Raw genomic sequence first — 21,514 nt, 5'->3', positions numbered from 1 at the left:
TACTCCAACATGACCAAGAAATAGAATGGTGGATGGGATTTGGCAGGCAAAATCAGGCCTGACACTGAGACGAATCCTCCCTTTCCTAGTTTTCTGGACTATTAGGAGTCCTTAGGTTGTAGGTGGGAGCTAAGAATGAAATTCTCAGGATTATTTGGGGGGGGGGGATGGATCATTCCAAAAAGAATACCCACAGCCATTAAAACAGGCTTGCAGGCCATGCAGAATGACTATGCACCTGGGAATAGTGGGATGTAAAGCACCACTACAGTAGGGAAAAATTGCTTCAGAGTAAACACATCTAGGATAGCACCATAAAACCTTGTGCAGTACCTGTGGGCAATGATTGTGTGAAGGGGCTGTTGAGAATGTGCCAGCTGGCTCTCCCTCAGATGCCAGTGCATCTTGCCCCCCAGTTAATACTTCATTGGCATCCCTCATGTTTAGACCCCCCCTTCAGACTAATGCAAATCAGCTAGGGGTATGGGCAGGGCCTGCACACCAGCATCTAGCACAGAGCTTTCCAAACTTTTCATGTCGGTGACGTACTTAAACCAACCCCTTTCCAGCCCCAGGAGGCGCACGGGGAGCGTTCATGCAGCACACCTACACATGACAGCCGAAACACTAACATGTCATGACACACAGTTTGGAAAGCTCTGCATTAGAGGCAAGAAGGCCTCTTTCAGAAAATGAAAGTCTTCTCCAAGACTCCAAATGAGAATAAAAGGGAATACAGACTTTGGCAAAAGAAATGCAAGCAGAGGGACACGTTGCAAAAAGGAGAATAAATTATTTAAATACCGTATTTTTTGCACCATAACACTCACTTTTTTCCTCCTAGAAAGTAAGGGGAAATGTCTGTGCGTGTTATGGAGGAAATGCCTATGGGTGGCATGCCTACGGATTTTCCTCCTCTAAAAACTACGTGCGTGTTATGGTCGGGTGCGTGTTATAGAGCGAAAACTACGGTACATTAAGGGCAGGAGACCTTTGACTGACAAGGGAGTTGAAAGTGTGCTGAAGGAGAATAAGGAGACTGTGAAGCTCAATGAATTCTTTGCATCTGTCTTCACAGTGGAAGATGCATGGTAGATCCCAGTATCTGAATGGGATTTGCGATGAGCTGTCTAGAACTTTCTGGTTGCTGGGATTCTTACAAATAATTTTTGATTAAGTGCACTTTGATTAGCTACACACCCTTGCTCTGTAAACAGAAGCACATAGATGGTTAAGGCTTCACAGGTTCTCTAACATTACATAAGGCGCAACTGAAGGGACAAAAATACTTTTAAAATGAGAGGGTATATTGAAATACAGTGGTACCTCAGGTTACATACGCTTCAGGTTACAGACTCCGCTAACCCAGAAATAGTGCTTCAGGTTAAGAACTTTGCTTTAGGATGAGAACAGAAATTGTGCTCCGGCGGCGCGGCGGCAGCAGGAGGCCCCATTAGCTAAAGTGGTGCTTCAGGTTAAGAACAGTTTCAGGTTAAGAACGGACCTCCAGAACAAATTAAGTACTTAACCTGAGGTACCACTGTATGCCATTGTTGAGGGAAGTCTCTCTCTGTGTGTGTGGCATTTGTGTGGCATGTGTAGCCAAAATGTAAAAGAGAAAGCCTCATTTTAGATTTTATATCTGTTCCCCTTGCACTTGAGATTTATTATTGCCTCCTCATGCTGCAGATGACTGGATCTGCTCGGTCGGCAAAAGCTGCAAGTAAAGCACATCATAAAAATAAAGCAAAAATGCACTTAAAACAGTAAGAAGTTACCCGAGGGAACAACTCTTTCCCTGTATACCTCAGCAATTGTTGAGGTCAGAGATACGTTATCTCAGAAGAATTTCACATACCTGAAATTTCAAGAACTGATTTTGTGTTATATTGTTGAGCGACTCAAAAAGAATTTACTGTTGTTGAGTGTGGGTGTTTGGTAGTCCTTCAGCTGCAGAACGTAAGCAGAAGTAACTGAGCTGGGAATACCTGGAAGCCAGGGTGTTTAATGTGCTTTATCCTTTCCCTCTTGGCTCTCCTTTCCCAATTCCCTATTACTCCAGGGCTGATGTTCCATTTCCTGAGCCATGGGTGAGAGATCAGGAGGCCCACATACTTATCTTTCCTGTGAATTTCTCCTGCCTCCCCTCTTTCAAACGCTAGTATAAGCCTAACCACGATTAGCATTGGTTTTGGTTAAACGTGCTTGATGTGGAAAGGGAAAAGAAAAGAAGAATTCACCTGGGAAAGAGAATAGAGCACATAGTCCTCTCAGGGTGTACCTCATTTCTTAACCTTGATTTTTTAAAACATGAAAACTTACTTCTACACCTGATGTTAGGGTATAATCATGTCTCTCCTCTTCTCCTGAGATAAACTGCCAATAACCATATAATCAATGATAATAATAGCCTTCCATCCCAGCAACCATCTTGCTTTTCTCTGTACTTCGTAATCACCATTTTTCATCATTCAGATGTGGTATCATCAGTGTTTCATACAAGGTACCTGTATTCCCTACTTGGCTAAAAATACCTTGACTATTCATCTGATATTTGCATTTGCCCTCTTTGTGGCCATGTGACATAGACCACTTATAGTTATGACAGTCAGGTTGTGTATCCACAGCAGTGACCAGAGGAGGAATGACTGCAGGGAGGAGCGCAGAGAGAAGAAATGCAATGGTCCACCTGTAGTAGCACAACCGGGTGCCTTTATCTGCCCCACCTGCAACAAAACTTGTCTCTACAGCCACAGCAGGCGCTGTAACTCTCCAGTGGCTTGGCTTTACCCTCAGAGGCACACTTTTCTGACAGCAAGAGCTGCTCAACAGTGGAATGGACTCCCTCAGGAGGTTGCGGACTCCCCTCCCTTCCCCTGGAGGTTTTTAAGCAGAGGTTGGATGGTCATCTGTCATGGATGCTTTAGCTGAGATTCCTACATTGCAGGGGGTTGGACTAGATGACCCTCAGGATCCCTTCCAACATTGTGATTCTACGATTCTGTGGTTCCATTTTCTTCTGACACAGCCAACAACCATTATTTAATCTCGGGTTTCCTTCTCTGTAGTTTTGAGCAAGTCATCTCGGGATATGAAACCCAAAATTCTGACTGTGAGACAAAAGACACTCCCTATTTGTTTCCTTTGTACGCCACCCATTGTCCAGAATGCTCAGTGAAGCATTTTTACTGCAACCATGTGAAACAGATGAGAGAAAGTGACTTTCCCAGTTCCACCAGTTGCATTTCATAGTTGCATAGGGATGTCAAAACCAGGATTTCACACAGAGGGGGGCACCTGGCCTGCGGAGATGCTGGCTAGGGCAGCTGAAGGCACTTCCTGCTCTATTTGGCATATAGCAGAGCAAGGTTCAAGGCTGAGAACAGATGACCTTGAAGGCAAAAGATAAGGCAAATGGGAAATTGCTTGAATGACAAGAGGAGTGAAATTAGCTCTGAGAGCAGAGGAACAGAATTGTGAAGGGAGACATGCAGAAGTACAATAAAGAAACAAAGGGCACCTCCTACTAATACATTGTATGTGGGGCTGTCTTTTAAGGGTGGTCCGGAAGCTTCTCTGAATGCAGAATGCGGCGGCTAGGTTGCTCAGAGGGCTTTCTTGCTGCATTTATTGACGGCCAAGACGCACACTGAAGGGGGCAGATGTGGAACAGGCTTATGCATGCCTAATATCTGGAATGCAACCGCCCCACCCACAAATGGGGAGTTGCCTGTAATGCCTGCCTGTACTTAACTAGCGGCACTTGCTGCCAGTTCTTTTATTGGTTTAGAACAAGCTTGGGACTAGTATATCTAAGAGAAGGCCTCCTCCTGGGGCGCTAAGATGTGCAGAGAAGGCTCTACTACCCATGGCCCAGCTTGGAGAAGTGCAACTCATGATTGTACAGAGAAATGCCTTCTTTGTCAGCAGCTACCCTACGGAAGACTTCCCCGTGGCTATTAGGGGTGCTTCCAGCATGCATTGAAAGCTTACCTGAAAGCAGGCCTGATTACCTCAATTGGTGCTAATATTTTACTATGTTATGACTTGTTGCTGTTTTACTAGCCTTGTACTCTCTGGAGTGTAAGTTGTATGGAAATAGTTGTATAAATAAGTTTCAAAGTTGCAGAATAAATCTCATCAGCTCAAACACTGGTTTCTTAGGCTTCAGTCCTGGGTACGCTTACATAGAAGTAAACCCCACTGAACACGGTGGGCCTTACTTCCAAATAAATGCACATAGGATAGCACTGCAAGTGCACACAGGAGATGAGGTGCTTCTCTTCCCCTCGCCCCCATTGTGTACTTGAAGATGGGGCTTCTGGATTCCTGAGGGAAGGACTGTTGCCAGCAATTCACACCTAACATCTTTTCAAACCACCAGGATCTCACCTCCTATGTGACAGGGAAAAATAGTGGTGAAATAGAGACTGATTTACCAGAGACAGGACAACAAACAGGGACTATCTGAGGGAAATGGGGACAACTGGAATGTATGCTAAGATGATGGCCTGAGGCACTGAAGAACAAGAAGAAATTTTTATACAACACCTTGGGGTAATTCGGAAATGCAAAGTCCCATTACATGCATTCCCTATTAAAACTAAGTGTTGTATTTACTCTGTGGAATTGAAGCATGAAATATCAAGTATCCATTTGGTATATTGCATTCTCTGACTTCTTTTTGTAATGTAGATACTGTTATGCACTCCCACTTCCCAGAGCACAGGGATGTTTCGGGGCAGGACTATCTGAGAAAACACTGGAGACCTTTTTGTATTATTTGCTTCATTTACAGCTATACAAGAAGACCATAAAAGAAGGTAAACAGCCTCCCTGGTTACTCCTCTGATTTCAGCTAGATTTCTGCCCCTCTTGCTGGGGTTCTGAACAATATTTTAGAATGGCTTTGCAAAAGTAAAACACACACCTGAAATCTTCTATCAACATGACATTTAGATGAAAGCAGGCAGCTTACGTAGTGCCAAGCAGCCAGTTTGCGAATATACCATGGCTGGGGTATAACACGAGCCGTGTTCAGTTCTGAGTTATTTCTGGGACCTGCCTCGTGTGGGGAGGGGATGCTGGGTAAGGTGGAGGCGGGTCCCTATTTAAGTGCTCTTGGTCTCATGGAACCAGTTTTGTAATTCTTCAGATCCAGACTGATGGTTGGTAACTGACAGTGCAATCCTGTGTGTGCTACTCAAAAGTAAATCCCTCTGTGTTTGGTGGGGCTCACTCCCTATTCATCATCACCATCAAACTTTATGACGGTTGCAGACCAGCATAAGATAAAAATTAAGCACATAAGATTTAATAAGGAAAGGGATAAAAGTTAAAAGTGATTATAACTCACATAAAATTAAAACAGATAGAAACAAAAGACAAGCGGTTAAATGCGACTCGTGAGTCCTGATTTGTGGCACAAACCATCCTTCGACAGATGTCCATCATGGCAGCGCAAAATCTAGCAACAGAGGATGTGATATCTAGGTTTACAGCTTGGAGTAGTAGGGAGTTATAGAGTTAGGGTCTATATAGTTATAGAGTTGTTCTCTACGTCTTGGGAATTTGTGTAGTATAGGCAAGATGAGCCTAGCTCGTAGATCTGTATAGTATTGGCAGTGAAAAAAGGCATGTTCCATTGTTTCCACTCGCCCAGAGTCATATGGCAATTTCTTCTTCTTGTAAGGAGTCTTCCTAAAACAGCCTTCCTGGGTGGCTGAAGGGAGGCCCTGGCAACAGGCCAGAGGGAAAGCCCGTCGCTGTTTGGGAATTTCAAGGTTGGCTATATATGGCGTCTGGGAGATGAGGTATTTTCTGGTTACACTGATTAAGAATTTTGGGGACCTGGCTAGATCTGCTTGGCATTCTGTGTCTTCTGCGTTCTGTTTAATGGTTTTTCTAGCTTGTTCACACCCCATGTCAAGTAGAATCTGTGGGGTGGAGCCTAGAGTTGTTATGTTTATCGCTGCATGTTTCCATGTCATTTAGAAATCATCCTTAAGAGTTAAGGGATCAAGGCCACACAGGAGGAAGGATAGTCTCAGCCAATAATTAAGTGTGGGAAGCCATACTCTGGCCTCAATTCTTAGGAACCCAGTTTCAAGACGTATGGTAGCATTGGAGAAGTGTTTAGGCACTTGTAGGGCTGGTCTCAAAACATTCAATTGAACCAGTTCTAAGGTAAAGGTAAAGGGACCCCTGACCATTAGGTCCAGTCACGGACGACTCTGGGGTTGCGGCGCTCATCTCGCTTTATTGGCCAGCATGACTAAGCCGCTTCTGGCGAACCAGAGCAGCGCACGGAAACGTTTATCTTCCTGCCGGAGTGGTACCTATTTATCTCCTTGCACTTTGATGTGCTTTTGAGCTGCTAGGAGCTGGGACCGAACAACGGGAGCTCACCCCATCACAGGGATTCGAACCGCCAACCTTCCGATCGACAAGCCCTAGGCTCTGTGGTTTAACCCACAGCACCACCCATGTCCCTTGTAGTACCAGTTCTAGTGGTGTGAAATAGGCAGAGGGACCTTGTTGAGCACCATATAAAAGCTGTACCATCTATTTGGCTTCTAACAGTTTGATGGCTGCAGGTATATTATTTATTTATTTATTTATTTATTTATTTATTTATTTATACATACATACATACATACATACATACATACCTGCCCATCTGGCTGGGTCTCTCCAGCCACTCTGGTGTCTGCTCCCTACTAAGTGCATTGTGCAATCCTGTGCACTTAAAGGTAAAGGTAAAGGTACCCCTGCCCGTACGGGCCAGTCTTGACAGACTCTGGGGTTGTGCGCCCATCTCACTCAAGAGGCCGGGGGCCAGCGCTGTCCGAAGACACTTCCGGGTCACGTGGCCAGCGTGACAAGCTGCATCTGGCAAGCCAGTGCAGCACACGGAACGCCGCTTACCTTCCCGCTGGTAAGCGGTCCCTATTTATCTACTTGCACCCGGGGGTGCTTTCGAACTGCTAGGTTGGCAGGTGCTGGGACCGAGCAGCGGGAGCGCACCCCGCCGCGGGGATTCGAACCGCCGACCTTTCGATCGGCAAGCCCTAGGCGCTGAGGCTTTTACCCACAGCGCCACCCGCGTCCCACTTAAGTTGTGCACTTAAGTTGTAGTAAATCCCATTGAACCTGGTGGGACTTCTCAATAAACATGCATTGAAGTAGTGTCTTTCTTTCTTTCTTTCTTTCTTTCTTTCTTTCTTTCTTTCTTTCACTTATGTCCTTCCCTTTCCTCCATAGAGCTCAGAGTACAGTTTGCATCTCACAGCAATCCTATGAGGTAGGTTTGGCTGAGAGAAAGAGATAGTTACTTGCCCAGGGTCACTTGGTGAGCTTTCTAGCTGAGCAGGGCTTTGAACCAGAGTTCTCCCAGTGGCACAGTGTACTTGCGTAGCCAGTAGGTGCTGATACCTGTACTGGGTTCATCATACCCACCTACCTTTCCTTGGGGTTTGGTTTGTAGCAAGATGCCACCATTGAAAATGTCCCACTGTGTCCTGGAACAATGCTACTTTGGGTCATTGCAAGAAATCTAAAATGGCTCACTACAGGTCATTGCGCTGTTGCTTTCTCTAGATGATAGCAAACCTTCTGGTTGGGGGTAACAGATGCCAGGGGCTACCCAGAGGGACACTTTATTGGAGGGACCTTCAAATCTGGAGTCAGTCCTGTCCCCAAAGCTAAACCTGGCACCCCAGCAGTGCAATACACAGCCCAATTTCACTGTAACTCCAGTAATTTGAAAGCTCTTATCATTTACCCTTCATATTATGAACACTGGTCTTCTGCACGTTGTATTAATGGAAGTACAATGGATCCCTCTTTTAGTTTTAGACTGAATGTCAGTAGATTACTAAAATGTACCCACAAAGCTTTTCACCCTGCTTTAAAGTGAGCATAGATACTTACATACACACAAATAGATGAAACTTAAAGCAAAGTGGTCCTCTTCAAAATATACACAATAATGCTGCAGCTTTTCTAGGTTTCTGGCTGTACAGTATATTAGCTAGAAATGGGTTGTAGGAGAATACCAAGTAGTGCAGGGAATTAACAATACAATCTTTTCTTGCAGGAAACCTGAAGATTTGCCTTCTGATTCTGAACCAGCCTTTCAACAAAGGTCATTTTCATCATCTGTGGAACAGAGGTAATAATAACTTTACGCATCTCTCCACCTGCTTATACGCTGCCTGGCTCAAGGTACTTTCTGCCCAGCCATTTCCCATACAGCAGTTTCCATTAGCAATATCACATGTTCAGGGTCTGGTGTGAATCCAGGACCTAGACCTCACGTGAGGTGGGAAATCTCTTCTCCGGGATGTATTTTTTTTCAGGGTGTAGAAGGGGTTCACGTGATGGAATGGCTCTTCATTCAAAAGAAAGGATCTGCACAGATAACATGAGGAGCATGTCAGAAAGGAGGCTCTGCTAGAGCGCTTCTCCCCATCACCTGGTTTTCCATGGTGAGGAAAGCACTCAGTTATGTGAACCTACACTCTGAAGTGGTATCACTCTGACAAGAACTAGGCCAGGGAAATATTTCCCTTGTCGCCCTGTGTAGCAAGTGAGCTGATTATGCAAATTCGGCATTTCTTATTCCAGTGGGTTCTTTATGGACTGATAAGTTACAAATGCACTTATGTGATAAAAAGATTCTCAGGAGCTTTTGATTGCTAGTTTTGTAATAAACGATAGTGGATCAATGTTCCATTTATAATTTAGGGAATATGTGTTTCTGAAAGGTCACCAGCAAACTCTGCTGGTTTAATTACAATAGAAAAGAGAGCTTGTAATCTTTATCATCAACACTAGAAGCTGGTTTCTCCCCCAATTCCCTGTTGGAGATCTGTATGATTTGAATAAGCAATGTAGAGCTCAGAGTCTTTGGAGATATATAAGTCATGGGATGCTTGAAGCTATTTCCTCTTTCCATGTGAAAATCAATGCTTGGTAGGAATTCTTGCCTTCAAGAATTCTTACAATATTTCAGAGCTGAGCCCAGAACCTATTTCTAGCAGTCATTTATTGAATTTCCAATATCAGGGCAAAATTGAGAGTGGGGCACAGCAGGATTTTCAGTGAGATTAAAAAAGAAGTTGGCTTGTTGCAAGATCCGTTTATCAGAGCTGTTTATGGGAGCTGTTACAGGCTGCAGACGCTGCATTTACTTAAGCAGATGCCTTTGGAACTTAGTGGGGCTTACTTTTGAGTAAATGTGTATGATCTGGAAGCATCCCATTCAAATTTTGCCTTAGCCATGAACTCACTAGGTCAGGGTTGGCTCCATTGAGATCTGCGGCTGAGAACCTGCCCTGGCTCCCTATATATCTCTATTACAGAAGCCTGGCCCTCTGAGCTGGGCAGCTGGTTTTCCCTGTCACAGACTCCCTCAGAAGGTGGTGGACTCTCCTTCCTTGGGGGTTTTCAAGCAGAGGTTGGGTGGCCATCTGTCATAAATGCTTTGGCTGAGATTCCTGCATTTCAGGAGGTTGGACTAGATGAGCCTCAGGCTCCCTTCCAACTGTGATTCCATGATTCTATGCATATTGAAGAATATGAGTAATATAATGCATAACTTGGCCCAGAATGAACAAGGGATTGCAGCTCAAGACAATTCAGTGGCACAGTGTCTATCCCACTTTCCTCCAAGGAGCTCTAGGGACGCTTGTGGTGTTTCCTCTTCCCACGTTATCTTCGCAACAGCATGGAGGTGGATCCCCTGGTGAGCTTCCTGGCTGAGGGGCTTTGGCCTCCCACTTTCTAGTACAACACGTGATGACTCTCTTGTTAATTAGCCTCTGTTGCATTTTAATGTGGTGTTGAGGGTATAGTTAGCTCTTATTATCAGATTTTTCTGGGGGTTTGATAGGCATTTTGTAGAGTTCTCTGAAAGTGTCTGTGGTGGTGAGTTGAAAAACAAGGGACATCAATTAGATCCCAAAGAGGCTGTAATAAGTGACATGTCATCTCCATCATACGCTAACCATGGTTATGTCCGCACTTGGCCTGTTTGAGTCATATTACACACAGCAGTCTAAGGACAGGATGTTTGTTTAATTAGTCTTCTGTATTATTTTAAAATGAGGAAAAATGAATAATTAATCATTCCCTTTCTGGTGTTTTGAAGTGCTGACCCCTGCTGATCCTTAGTTCATCGTAACAATTGCAGCAGAGAATTGCTTTGAAGTGTTTGAGAAAGGGGCTAATGAATGATTGTAAGTAGAATTTTTTAAAAAGCAAGACCATTGCAGTACTTTTTATGCTAAAGTGGGACACACATCCTATGAAGGACTTGCATTGTTAAAAATGCTTTTGCTGTATGGAAGTGTTTGATAGTAGCCTGTATTCTGCTGCCACCAAGTTTTATTGAAGATATTTGGAACATTCCGCTGAAGTGACTGCTGTTGGAGGGATATTGAGAGGCATCCGTACAAAAACTTGAGACAAATAGAGAATAGAGAAAAATCAACATACCAACAACAACAATACCCTTCATCTGAGGATCACAGGGTGGTTTACAATATAAAAACACAAAAATACATAACATGTTGTTGTTTAGTCGTTTAGTGACCCCATGGACCAGAGCACGCCAGGCACTCCTGTCTTCCACTGCCTCCCGCAGTTTGGTCAAACTCATGCCGGTAGCTTCGAGAACACTGTCCCACCATCTCGTCCTCTGTCGTCCCCTTCTCCTTGTGCCCTCCATCTTTCCCAACATCAGGGTCTTTTCCAGGGAGTCTTCTCTTCTCATGAGGTGGCCAAAGTATTGGAGCCTCAGCTTCACGATCTGTCCTTCCAGTGAGCACTCAGGGCTGATTTCCTTCAGAATGGAGAGAAATGGGTAGGTTTGATCTTCTTAATACATAACATAGAAACAAACAATTTTAGAAGGCCATAGATCAGGGGTCATCAACCTTTTTCAGCTGTGGCCCCCTGCTGAAAAAGTTTGCTGACCCCTGCTCAAAAGTTTAAAATTTATATCAAGAACATCAAGGGGGGAATGGAACATCAGAGAAGTGTTCATGGTGCAGATGCTTCTGGACCCAAAAACATACCCCAAAGCAACCCCATTTGGAGTGCATTGCAGTGATACAATACTGAGGTTACCAACGCATGACTTACAGTGGGGAAGTGATCCCTGCGCAGGAGCGGCTGCAGCTGACATACCAGCTGAAGCTGAGGAAATGCACTCCTGTGCTTCAAGGGACAACAGTAGTTCATGGAGCACCACCAAACTATGTACAGTGGTACCTCGGGTTACAGACGCTTCAGGTTGCAGACGCCGCTGACCCAGAAATAGTACCTCGGGTTAAGAACTTTGCTTCAGGTTGAGAACAGAAATCGTGCAGCGGCGGCGCAGCGGCAGCAGGAGGCCCCATTAGCTAAAGTGGTGCTTCAGGTTAAGAACAGTTTCAGGTTAAGAACGGACCTCCGGAACGAATTAAGTTCTTAACCCGAGGTACCACTGTACCTGCCCCTCTGAGGGAGGGCAGTCCCATCCAGGACAGGCAACTAGCCTGCCTCCCAGAGTTGAGAACCACTCACCCACTTAGAGGCAGATTTGCAAACTTTGGATTGAGCTAACCATAGTTGGCAAAAATGCTGATGCTAACTGTTAGGGTGGACAAAGGCCCACTGCTATCTATTTTACTTTTGCTAATTCTAATTCTTTAATTGCATCTTGAAGCACTTTGTTTCTATAGCCAAAATGTCTGGCGGGTCTTCTGCAGTCGCTGGAACCTACGTGAGATAGACTGCATACTTTCAGATGTTCATTTATTCCTGACCTTGAGAAAAGCACAAAATATCTGCATTAATACCACCACAGCTTGTTGTATAGTGGTTTTATCTGTATCTTTACTAGCTTTTTTGATCATGGATTGCTATTTTATGGCTTTTTTCCTATGCTGTCAACCCCAAACTTTTAAGAGGTTTGATTGTTTTATAGCTTTGGTTCTAATAAATGAAGAACTTAATCACGGAATGTTTAAGTAGGCCATAATAGCTGCTACTTTATTGAGCTTATTGATTGATGTAGAACCTTTAGTTTCTGTGCTGCCTCAAGGAAACCTCTCATTAGCAGCTTCTTTTTGTTTCTTTTTTACTCAAGACAGCTGACCACTGCATGTGGAAAGCCTGGTGGCACCAGACACAGTTCCTCCGGTGCTGCTGAACTGGAGAAGGAAGGAGGGACTTTCCCCTTCCTGCTTGGTTCAGCTGCTGACAGGAACACCCAGAGGCAATGTAAGGTGCATTTTCGAGTATTCCAATAATATACCAAAGACTTAGCCAAGTAATAGACATGGGAGGAGGGGGAAAGAGCAATGAATGATGAGTCCAACAAAGGGGATGCCGTGGGGAAGGTTGCAGCTTGTGAAGAGAGCTTAGCCATGAGTCTGATTTGGACAACACGCCTAGCTCAGCACGGCGTGGCAGCAGAATGGACCAGGGAAGAGCAAAGCAGCTGAGAACTCTGTTTCTAGGACCCCACATTTGCACAGTCTCACTAAGTCAAGGTTTGGTTTTGCATGTTGGACAAGCCAAGCCAGTGAGGTGAGTAGGGATGCACAGGGGTTTCCTACTGGAGCCAGCAAGACAACTGACAAGTGTGAGAGAGTCTCAGACGCATCCCAATTTCCGTAATTGGGATAATATAAGAAGCTGAACCATTGTGAGAAAGCCTCCCACAGGTGCAGCAAGGAAGCCACCCATTTTTCTGGAAGTGGCCAAGAAATAATACTCCCCTGCCACCCTTTTAAGTTTAAGAGAATTAAGTGTGCCTGCAAATTCAGTCTGGAAAAATGCTCCAGGTATCAGAAGTTTGAAAAATACTGATCTGGACTTTGGTATGCTAATGTCTTCAGCCCCGTCGACCTTTTCCTTGGAAAGTGGGGAGCAAAAAACGGCTCGGCAGGAGACATTAAATAGCTTTTTTTGGTAGTGACTTTTGTAGCCGATTCCCTCATCCCACTTTCTTCTTGAAAAACTCCAGCTTTCCAAATCTCTTTAATTTTATTGTCTTCTCTTTACCTTTGTAGGACTGAAAGAGTGAGGCTTTGCCTGTATTTTATCCAGCACTTTTATAGTACCCTGACACTCCTAGCGTTCACCTTCTGAAATCTTTCCTAGCAGAGGGAGGGGGCAGGAGCTAGAGCTCGATAAAGTGTTGAACTGCGTTTGGCAATTTGGCTGACACAGTTCATCATCTCAAACATGTTCATTGCAAATCCCGCTCTCCCCACTCTGGTAATTTAAATTACAACGCATAATTAACTTGAGGAATTCACTACCACAGAAACGAGGAGATGGCAAATAATTTAGATGGTTTAAAAAAAAGGATTAGACAAGTTCATGGACGAGAGGTCTATCAACAGCTATTAGCCATAATAGCTAATTGGAACTTCCATGCCTGCTCGGTGGCCACAAAACTGATTTACTTTTGAGGAAAGAAACTGAAAGTTGAGTGAGAAGAGGAATGGAATGGAGCATCCTTGATGAGAGTATGGAACAGCAATGCTCCATATTGCAACACTTCATTGCAGGTCCCACTTGTATACTTCTGAATACCAAATCTTGGGGCATAACGCATAGTATGACCTTCATGCCCTACTTACAAACTTCTCTAGAGACATCTAACTTGAGACTCTTGGAAATAGAATATTTGACTAGCTGAACATTTGTTTGATTCAGTTAGACAGGTCTTCTCTTCTTATGCAAATATAGTATGTTTTCTTTGTCATATGGTGTTGTGTTGTGTGGTGTTGTCAAAGTTTACGAAAATGACCTATCTTTCTACATCCTTAAATCACAGTTCATATGTTGCACCTGCAGTTTTGTTACCATTGTCAAGCTACTCCTCTTTAGTTGACTTGCATATACAGATGTTCTAATCATGTGAGAAACTTTGACTAACTGACTTAATCTCATGCAAACATCAGCCACTTTGATTGTGGGAGAGTGTACAGTATTTGTGTAGAACCGCCACATAAAATCATAGAATTGTCGAGTTGGAAGGGATCCTGAGGGTCATCTAGTCCAACCCCTTGCAATGCAGGAATCCCAACTAAAGCATCCATGAGAGATGAACATCCAACCTTTGCTTAACCCCCCGCCCCCCGCGGAAAGAGAGCTCACTTCCTCCTGCGGAACTCGGTTTCACTCCTGAACGACTCCTACTCTCAGAAAGTTCTCTCTGATATTTAGTTGGAATTTCATTTCTTGCAACTTGAAATCATTGATTTGTGTCCTACCTTCCATAGCAGGAGAAAACAAGCTTGTTCCCTCTTCCATATGACAGCCTTTCAGATATCTGAAGAGGGCTATCATATCTCCTCTCAGTGTTCTCTTTTCCAGGCTAAACATACCCAGCTCCTTCAACTGTTCCTCAAAGACTTAATTTCCAGACCCTTGATTATTGTGGTCACCCTCCTCTGCACACATTCCATCTTGTGAACATCCTTCTTAAATTGTGGTGCCCAGAATTGGACACAGTATTCCAACTGTGGTCCGACTAAGGCAGAATAGAGTGGTACTTTTACTTCCCTTGATCTGGACACTATACTTCCCTTGATAAAGCCTAGAATTGCATTAGCTTTTTTTGCTGCTGCATCACACTGTTGACCCATGCTAAGCTTGTGGTCTACTAAGACCCCAAGATCCTTTTCACATGTACTACTGGTAAGCCAGCTGTTCCCCATCTTATATTTGTGCAACTGATTCTTCCTGCCTGAGTGCAGAACCTTATATTTGTCCATACTGAAATTCATTTTGTTAGATTTGACCCAGTTCTCCAATCTGATTCATCTTGAATCCTGATTCAAGGCTTACCTGTGTAAATTGAACGTAACGTATCTTATTGATCCAGCATGGGACTAACTATTTGGGTGGCGGTAGAGAGCTTTATAGTGACAACTATCCTACAATATACAGTTACAGACTGGGCCCCAAGTTAGTCTTCAGTTGAGCCTAGTGTGGAGCCAAGTTGGTGCTGAGTAGATACGTCAGGGTGGCAGAAAAGCTTCTTTCCACAAGATCTAAAGTATCATTTGTTCGCCACATGACAGTCACTAACACTTGCTTACAAAAGAAGGTGAGATAAGCAGCCCTTGTATGTGCTTTCCATTTGGCATGGAAGTAGTAACAACAGGAGTTTCTGCCTTTTCCAGATCTTCTGGGGTTGCCTGTGATATTTCAGTTAACTGTATTTCACACTATGGTTCCTGCTGTCTCCATTAACTTGGCACTTTGCAGCAGGCATATTCATCCTTCCAGCAAAACATTTGTATGATAAAGTACCCAACTATAAAAGTATTTTTTGGGGGGGGAGTGATATTTAACTTTTTGGAAAGTACAACAGAGCCTCTCCATATAAATATTGTCTGTCAGGAGAAAGAACTTGAAAATGTTTCACATATTGGAAGTTATTTCCTGGAAGTTGTTTACAAAAATAAAAATCCATTTTAAAACAATTATGATTTAAATCAAACATACTTTTCAGTTGGAAAAAGGCGGAGTTATCTGGTAAAATACCCCTTTGTCTGTCATCTTGACGTGACTTGGCTTTAGAAGATGGAACGTTAGAGCACTTAAAAATGAGCTGACAGTTTTGCATTTCCCTTTATGAAGTGCAACTCCTCAAAGATGTACAGAGAGAAAAAATGGAACTTTCTTAAAGTTGGACAGACTCTCAGGCACAAACTCCACATTCCCCCTCTGCTTCTCCCAGGCAAATGGGAGTTGGGAGGGAGCAATTTATAGCCAAGAAGCCTTGGGAGGAAAGTGCTGATGTCTTCCCTTGCCCAGCTCCTCACCACCTGCCCAGCTTCACCCATAACACATTCCAAACCTGCATTTTCATTGCATGTACAGGGCTCCAACCTGTAGCCAAGAGAAAGGTCGTGTGGAGAGGGCACGCTGCAAGAAGAAGCCAGCAAAGAGATGAAGGGGGGAGGGCTCGCCTTCTTCTCAGAGTTTATCCCTCCCAGTTCCATTTAACACAGAAGAAACAGCAGCCAGTTTTCAAAGATAAAAGCCTGGGCTAGAACTTGTAGTTCCACCTCTAAAGGCATCATTTCCCAGGATTCAGATGGGGCAGGCTGGCATGTTTTTGGTGTAGGCATTCCAGCTTTGGGGCACAGGGATTTCATAAGATTTTCCACAGGCAGAAGTCAGAGACTCTGAGGACTAAACCTCATGCTGGGAATTCACCTAATAAGAAACTACTAGGTTAAAGGTAAAAGACCCTTGGATGGTTATGTCCAGTCAAAGGCAACTATGGAGTTGCGGCACTCATCTCGTTTTCAGGCCTAGGGAGCCGGCGTTTGTCCACAGACAGCTTTCTGGGTCATGTGGCCAGCAGGACTAGACCACTTCTGGCGCAACGGAATACAGTGACAGAAACCAGAGTGCACGGAAACGCCGTTTACCTTCCTGCTGCAGCAGTACCTATTTATCTACTTGCACCGGCGTGCTTTTGAACTGCTAGGTTGGCAGGAACTAGGACAGAGCAATGGGAGCTCACCCCGTCACGGGGATTCAAACCAGCGACCTTCTGATCAGCAAGCCCAAGAGGCTCAGTGGCTTAGACCACAGCGCCACCCGCTCCCTAATAAACTTGCCTTTACCTTAATAAACTACTATGGACTTTGGAACTGAGTCACAGAGTTCTTTTCCGTTCTGGGGTTCTATATCTTGTTGCCTGTTAACTGAATAAAGTCTCCTGTACCAAGCATCTCATCCGGTGAAGTGGATAGAAGGCCTTGTACTGGTGAAGCTTTAACATTGTTCTGCCTCATTGTTTTTATTAATCTTAGGCAAATTTCTCTTATCTAGATAGGCAATATATTTTATCTTTTTGAGTTATGACATTTCTAAACTGAAAGATCTGGCTGTGAATGGGTCATCATTTTTCAGCCATATAGTTTTTGAAATATAAGTCAATATGTCTGCCCCTTTTTCATAGCTTACTTAAAAGCAAATGGGCAAATATATAGAATGCCGTTTCTGCTTTATTCTTACTGTCTGTGCAGAAAAAAGGCATAAAGATGTATTTTCCCTTTTATCTGCTCAACCTGACATCAAACCTAAGTTTGTTCTCATTAGTGTTCAGCTGTCATGTACAGAAGATGAACTTCTAAACTTCTTTCTGTGCATACAGACAGTAATGATTTCAGCAGCATTCCTCATTCACAGGAGCTTGGCAACACATTTGCATCCCAGGCACATCACTGAAAGAGGAACAAGCATTTTAAAAGCACCAATGCAGAAAGTGGGTCTGTGTGTCCATTCAGACCACAGAATTTTTGTTTTCTTGTTACAGGCTCATATTTTTATTTTACAAAAATGAGGCTTGTGCCACTTTCCTTGATGTAAAAAGTTCCTTCCACTGATGTTTGTTTCCTTGTAATGAGAGAAAACGAGCTCTGCAGAGTATTTTCATAATCTATCCTCATTTATAAATATGCAAGCAGAGCAATTCAGGCTTTGGGCTGCTTGTCCATCATCATATCATCCAAGGGGAGCACCATGAACCTCCTTAGCAGCATGATGCCAGCAAGGTAGCATCTCATTTACCCAAACTCCAGCTCTCTCTCCTTATCCCCCAAGCTGTGACATGTGGGAGCTTTGGTAGGGGAGGGGGGTACCCTTGCAAGAACCAAAAGCCAGTGTCCCCCTTTTCCATTGTTAACTATGTTAGGATAATCCAAGGAAATTGGAATTCTGAAGGCTGGTTGGGATTACTTGTGTGTCACAAATACCACTACCTTATGCAAGGAAGTAAGCAGCATTCAGCAGTAGATCTGTGACCCCTTAGGTCAGCATGAAGATCCCAGTTTAGCTGCTTGCATTTATTTCAGGACAAGTAACTAACCATAGCATCCCATCTTTCTCACTTCTGTCTGTCTTTCTCACTCATGAATCTTTTGCAAGTTGTGAACCCTCAATATTTGCATGTGAACTTTCCCCCTTCCTGTTTTGTTTCCCACAGTTCTGCTGGACTCCTACAGCACAAGCCTCAGTACTCCATATAGGGCAAAAATTCTACCTATCTTTATCTCCATGTTATGATGAACTGTATTAAACTCATGGTCAAGGCAATGTGGCCTATGTTTTTGTCTTATGTTGAGCTAAACACCTTTACCATTCTGTAATGTTGCATATTTAATACTCAGTGTTGATTATTTAAGATATTTAATATTTATCTCTGTATAATATGTAAGAATGACATGACACAACTCCCACTGGTGGATTTGTAGTGTCTCATCACAATCCTGAATTTGCATGATAGGGAAGCAAAAGTCAAGGCATGTTGCACCAACGGCAGTGACTATAGCATGAGAGCTAGAAGGGAGAGCTACTGAGAGGGAAGTAGTGTTAACTTAAAACAGCAGAAGTTTGAGTAAAGCATGGTTGGAGGGAAACCAAGAAGAAAAGGCCAGTTTAAAACCACAATAGAAGTTTGAGTCAACAGGGACAGTAACTTTAGTGTTAATCAGTTGCCTCCAGTAAAGATTCCCAGAGTCAATTCCCAGCTCTGAGAACCCATGTGAAAGGTATGGGTTCATATGTATGTGAACATATAAGCAGATTTGGTAACAGAAGGTGCTGTGCTTGCCCCCCCCCATCCCACCCACAGACCAGCATAGTGATCCTTCTGGAATTTGTCCATGGAAGCAACTTTCCAGTCAAAATTATTTGATTTCACTGTTTTTATTTGTTTAAGGTATTGACCAAAGTCCCAAAAGTGCATTAAAGAATGATTTTTAAATCTTTCATCAAAGTGTCTTATGAATTTGTATGAAGTTGGTGTATAAAGAAACCCACATTTGTGGATTGGTAGATAAAATAATTCATTTCAAGAAGATATAAGCATCTTCATAAATCTAATCTGCAAAATGCTTATATACATTTTCATGCAGTATACAAGTGTTGGAATCTGTTTTGATTCATAAACTGATGCAGAGCTACCATCATGCTAAGATACAAGAGTTTCTAAATAGAACTGTAGATTTCTTACTGATATGGGTCACTGAGCACCATACAAGTTTATGTTTATGCTTCAACAAAGTTTATGCATATTTGGGGGGCGATTAGAGGCCACCTGCTTGTTGCACTGGTGTGTGAACCTGTACAGCTGTCTATTCTTCATGTTGCCTCCTTATTGAAGCACAGTTTGTTAAGCCAGAAATCAGGAATGGCCGCTTACCCGGTACAGAGGTGAGCAGCAGTTGCGACCTGGTGCGGTGCTTCCCCCTCCTTCAGAAGCCGCGCCATGTGCCTGCCTGCTTCCCACCAATCTGTGGCAGCCTTGGGGGGCGGGACAGTCGGAGCGGACTTGCCCTGGAGGAGGCTTCACTCTGATCTGCTCCAAGAGAACAAAAAGGAGCCAGTGCTGCTCTCGGCCCCAGAGCATCACCCACCCAGCCCACCCTCTTGTTTTCTTGCAGACTAACATTTTCTTTCCAGGCACGCGGACATTGCTGTGGCCATACAATGGTTGCTGTCTTCAGGGCCGGGAAGGAATTTTCCCTACACTGCAGGTTTTGCCTTCCCCATAGCAATCGTCACAACTTTGGCGGTTTAGGCTTTGGGAGGAATCATTTAGTCTAACATCTGAAGAAGGGGTGAAGTGGTGACTCACCTGCTTCCTGCAGCAGTGACAAGAGGGTCATGAGGGGAGTCTCTGTCCTCAAGCACACAGTGGAGGGGCCATAGAGCTCCCCGCACCGATGCAGTGAGGAACCAGCTGTATTTTGCATTGGTCCCATCTTCCCTAACTGACCCTGTCATGCCTCAGGCCCTCAGCAGGGGGCTGAGAGGGATACGCGCCCAATGCCAAGGCTTACCTGCATCTGAATTCAATAAAGTTGTGGCCAATTTAACCCCAAATATATGTTGTTGTGCCTTGTAGTTCTATAAATCATTTAATGTGTCAGCACGAATAGAAGTTTTTAATATTGCAGTTGTTGTATAAGGGATTATTATCATGACAGGAATGTAATTGAGACTAATAAAATTTTGGAATGCAGAAATAAAGAAAATCTTTCCTGCCTGGTTACTCAGAGATCATGGATAATCGAGCATGTAGCTTATATGCAAGCCTGGCTTTCGGTGCAACTCTTTCTTAGATGACACCAGAATTGCCTTTTGATCCAGCCTCCCCTCAAGTCATGGATTGTTTGTGAATGAAATTCTTCCCAGAGCACACATTTCCATGTTTCACTCTATTAACCAGAGGATACTTTGAATGAGTTAAATAACCTCTTTGCTTATAGTCTATCTTAATTTGGTTCAACTCCCCTGCTGGGATAGCTCAGTAGACCGTGAGACTCATAATCTCTTGTGGGTTTGAGCCCTACTTTGAGCAAAAAGATTCATACATTGCAGGGGGTTGGACTAGATGATCCTTGGGGTCCCTTCCAACTGTACAATTCTATGATACAATGTTATTCAAGACAATCATACTCTGTAAACATACCAAGTTGGTGGACTCCCAACATCCAATACACCAAAGTATGTAAGCAAGCAAACAAAGGATGAAAAAACAAGCAACCCAGTTGATTTTCTAAAGAGGAGATCCACGCACACTGACATATTTTTCAGAATACATTTTTCAAAGGAGCAACATTCTAAGAGTGCTTTTTCTATCTCTGGGGTTTCCTCTGCCAGAATCCTGTAAAATCCATGCAGTGAATAGAATTTATTTGAAGCCTAGTAGCAAAGGGCATTTGCTGAGTATTTTTTAAAAGACCATTGTGAGTTTCTGATTTTGCTTTGTGCCTTTGTAAAGTAGGACAAATGATTCTTTCCATCAAAATTGTCAATAACTAGCCTGGGACTGTTAGAAAGCAGTTGTGCTAAGAACCCCCAAAAGTCCCTGGACACCTCAAAAGCCCTTTTAGAGAGGCATCACCACAAATTCTGCTCAAGACTTTTGTAAGTCTTTTAAAAAGAAATTGAAAAGTAAGACCTTTCTAACTAAAATGAAGGCAGAGGAAGGTAGATCAGGTTTGGTACAGCCAAATTTCTATTAATAAAGGACTCTTTTGACAAAAGAGAGTAAACAATAGGCCACTTTACACAGCACATTTTCACTGTAGACCTAAATTAAGTGTATATCTAAAAATATTAGCTGTCAATGAAATAAAGATGAGTTGCCCCTTGTATGGGACAGCTGCATATTCCTGCGTATTCCCTTCCAGCTCTGCAATTCTATTAGTATATGCCTGACACAGAAGTCAGCCTGTGTCTCAACTGAACCACTTCAGGCTGCGAGGGCACAGAACACATCCTTATACATAGAAAACCAGTAGTTCAGTGTTCCTTTTCTTTCAGGTTGGAACCCTTCTCTCTGGTATCTATGTTTCTAAGTGCAAGGATTTTAAATATTTTTAAATTTTATTTGCTCTTTTGGAGACTTAGGCTGCGCAACAAGGGTTGGGCTTGCACATTCTCATTCTTCCTGGTGCTGTGGGCAGAATTGTGTGCC

General features: G+C 43.6%; 1 protein-coding gene across 10 annotated transcripts in view; it reads left to right on the top strand.

Moving 5' to 3' along the window:
• TPK1 (thiamin pyrophosphokinase 1) overlaps positions 1-21,514 on the top strand; it is a 259,313-nt gene that overhangs the window by 37,059 nt on the left and 200,740 nt on the right. For 8 of the 10 annotated variants that reach the window (XR_008327150.1, XM_053359645.1, XM_053359639.1 and 5 more), the window contains exon 3: positions 8,099-8,173. The exons of 1 other annotated variant lie outside the window; for it this stretch is intronic. Coding sequence is in view for 7 of the 9 variants with exons in the window: in XM_053359645.1 (XP_053215620.1) it covers positions 8,099-8,173 (75 nt within the window). In the remaining 2 variants the exon portion in view is untranslated. Of the gene's footprint in view, positions 1-4,352; positions 4,558-8,098; positions 8,174-21,514 lie in introns of those variants that run through there. One more of the 10 variants, XM_053359650.1, reaches the window with a different exon arrangement.

The sequence above is a fragment of the Podarcis raffonei genome, chromosome 12 (assembly GCF_027172205.1).
Source record: "Podarcis raffonei isolate rPodRaf1 chromosome 12, rPodRaf1.pri, whole genome shotgun sequence".
Classification (NCBI taxonomy): Eukaryota; Metazoa; Chordata; class Lepidosauria; order Squamata; family Lacertidae; genus Podarcis; species Podarcis raffonei.
This window is presented reverse-complemented; position numbering and strand designations above follow the sequence as displayed.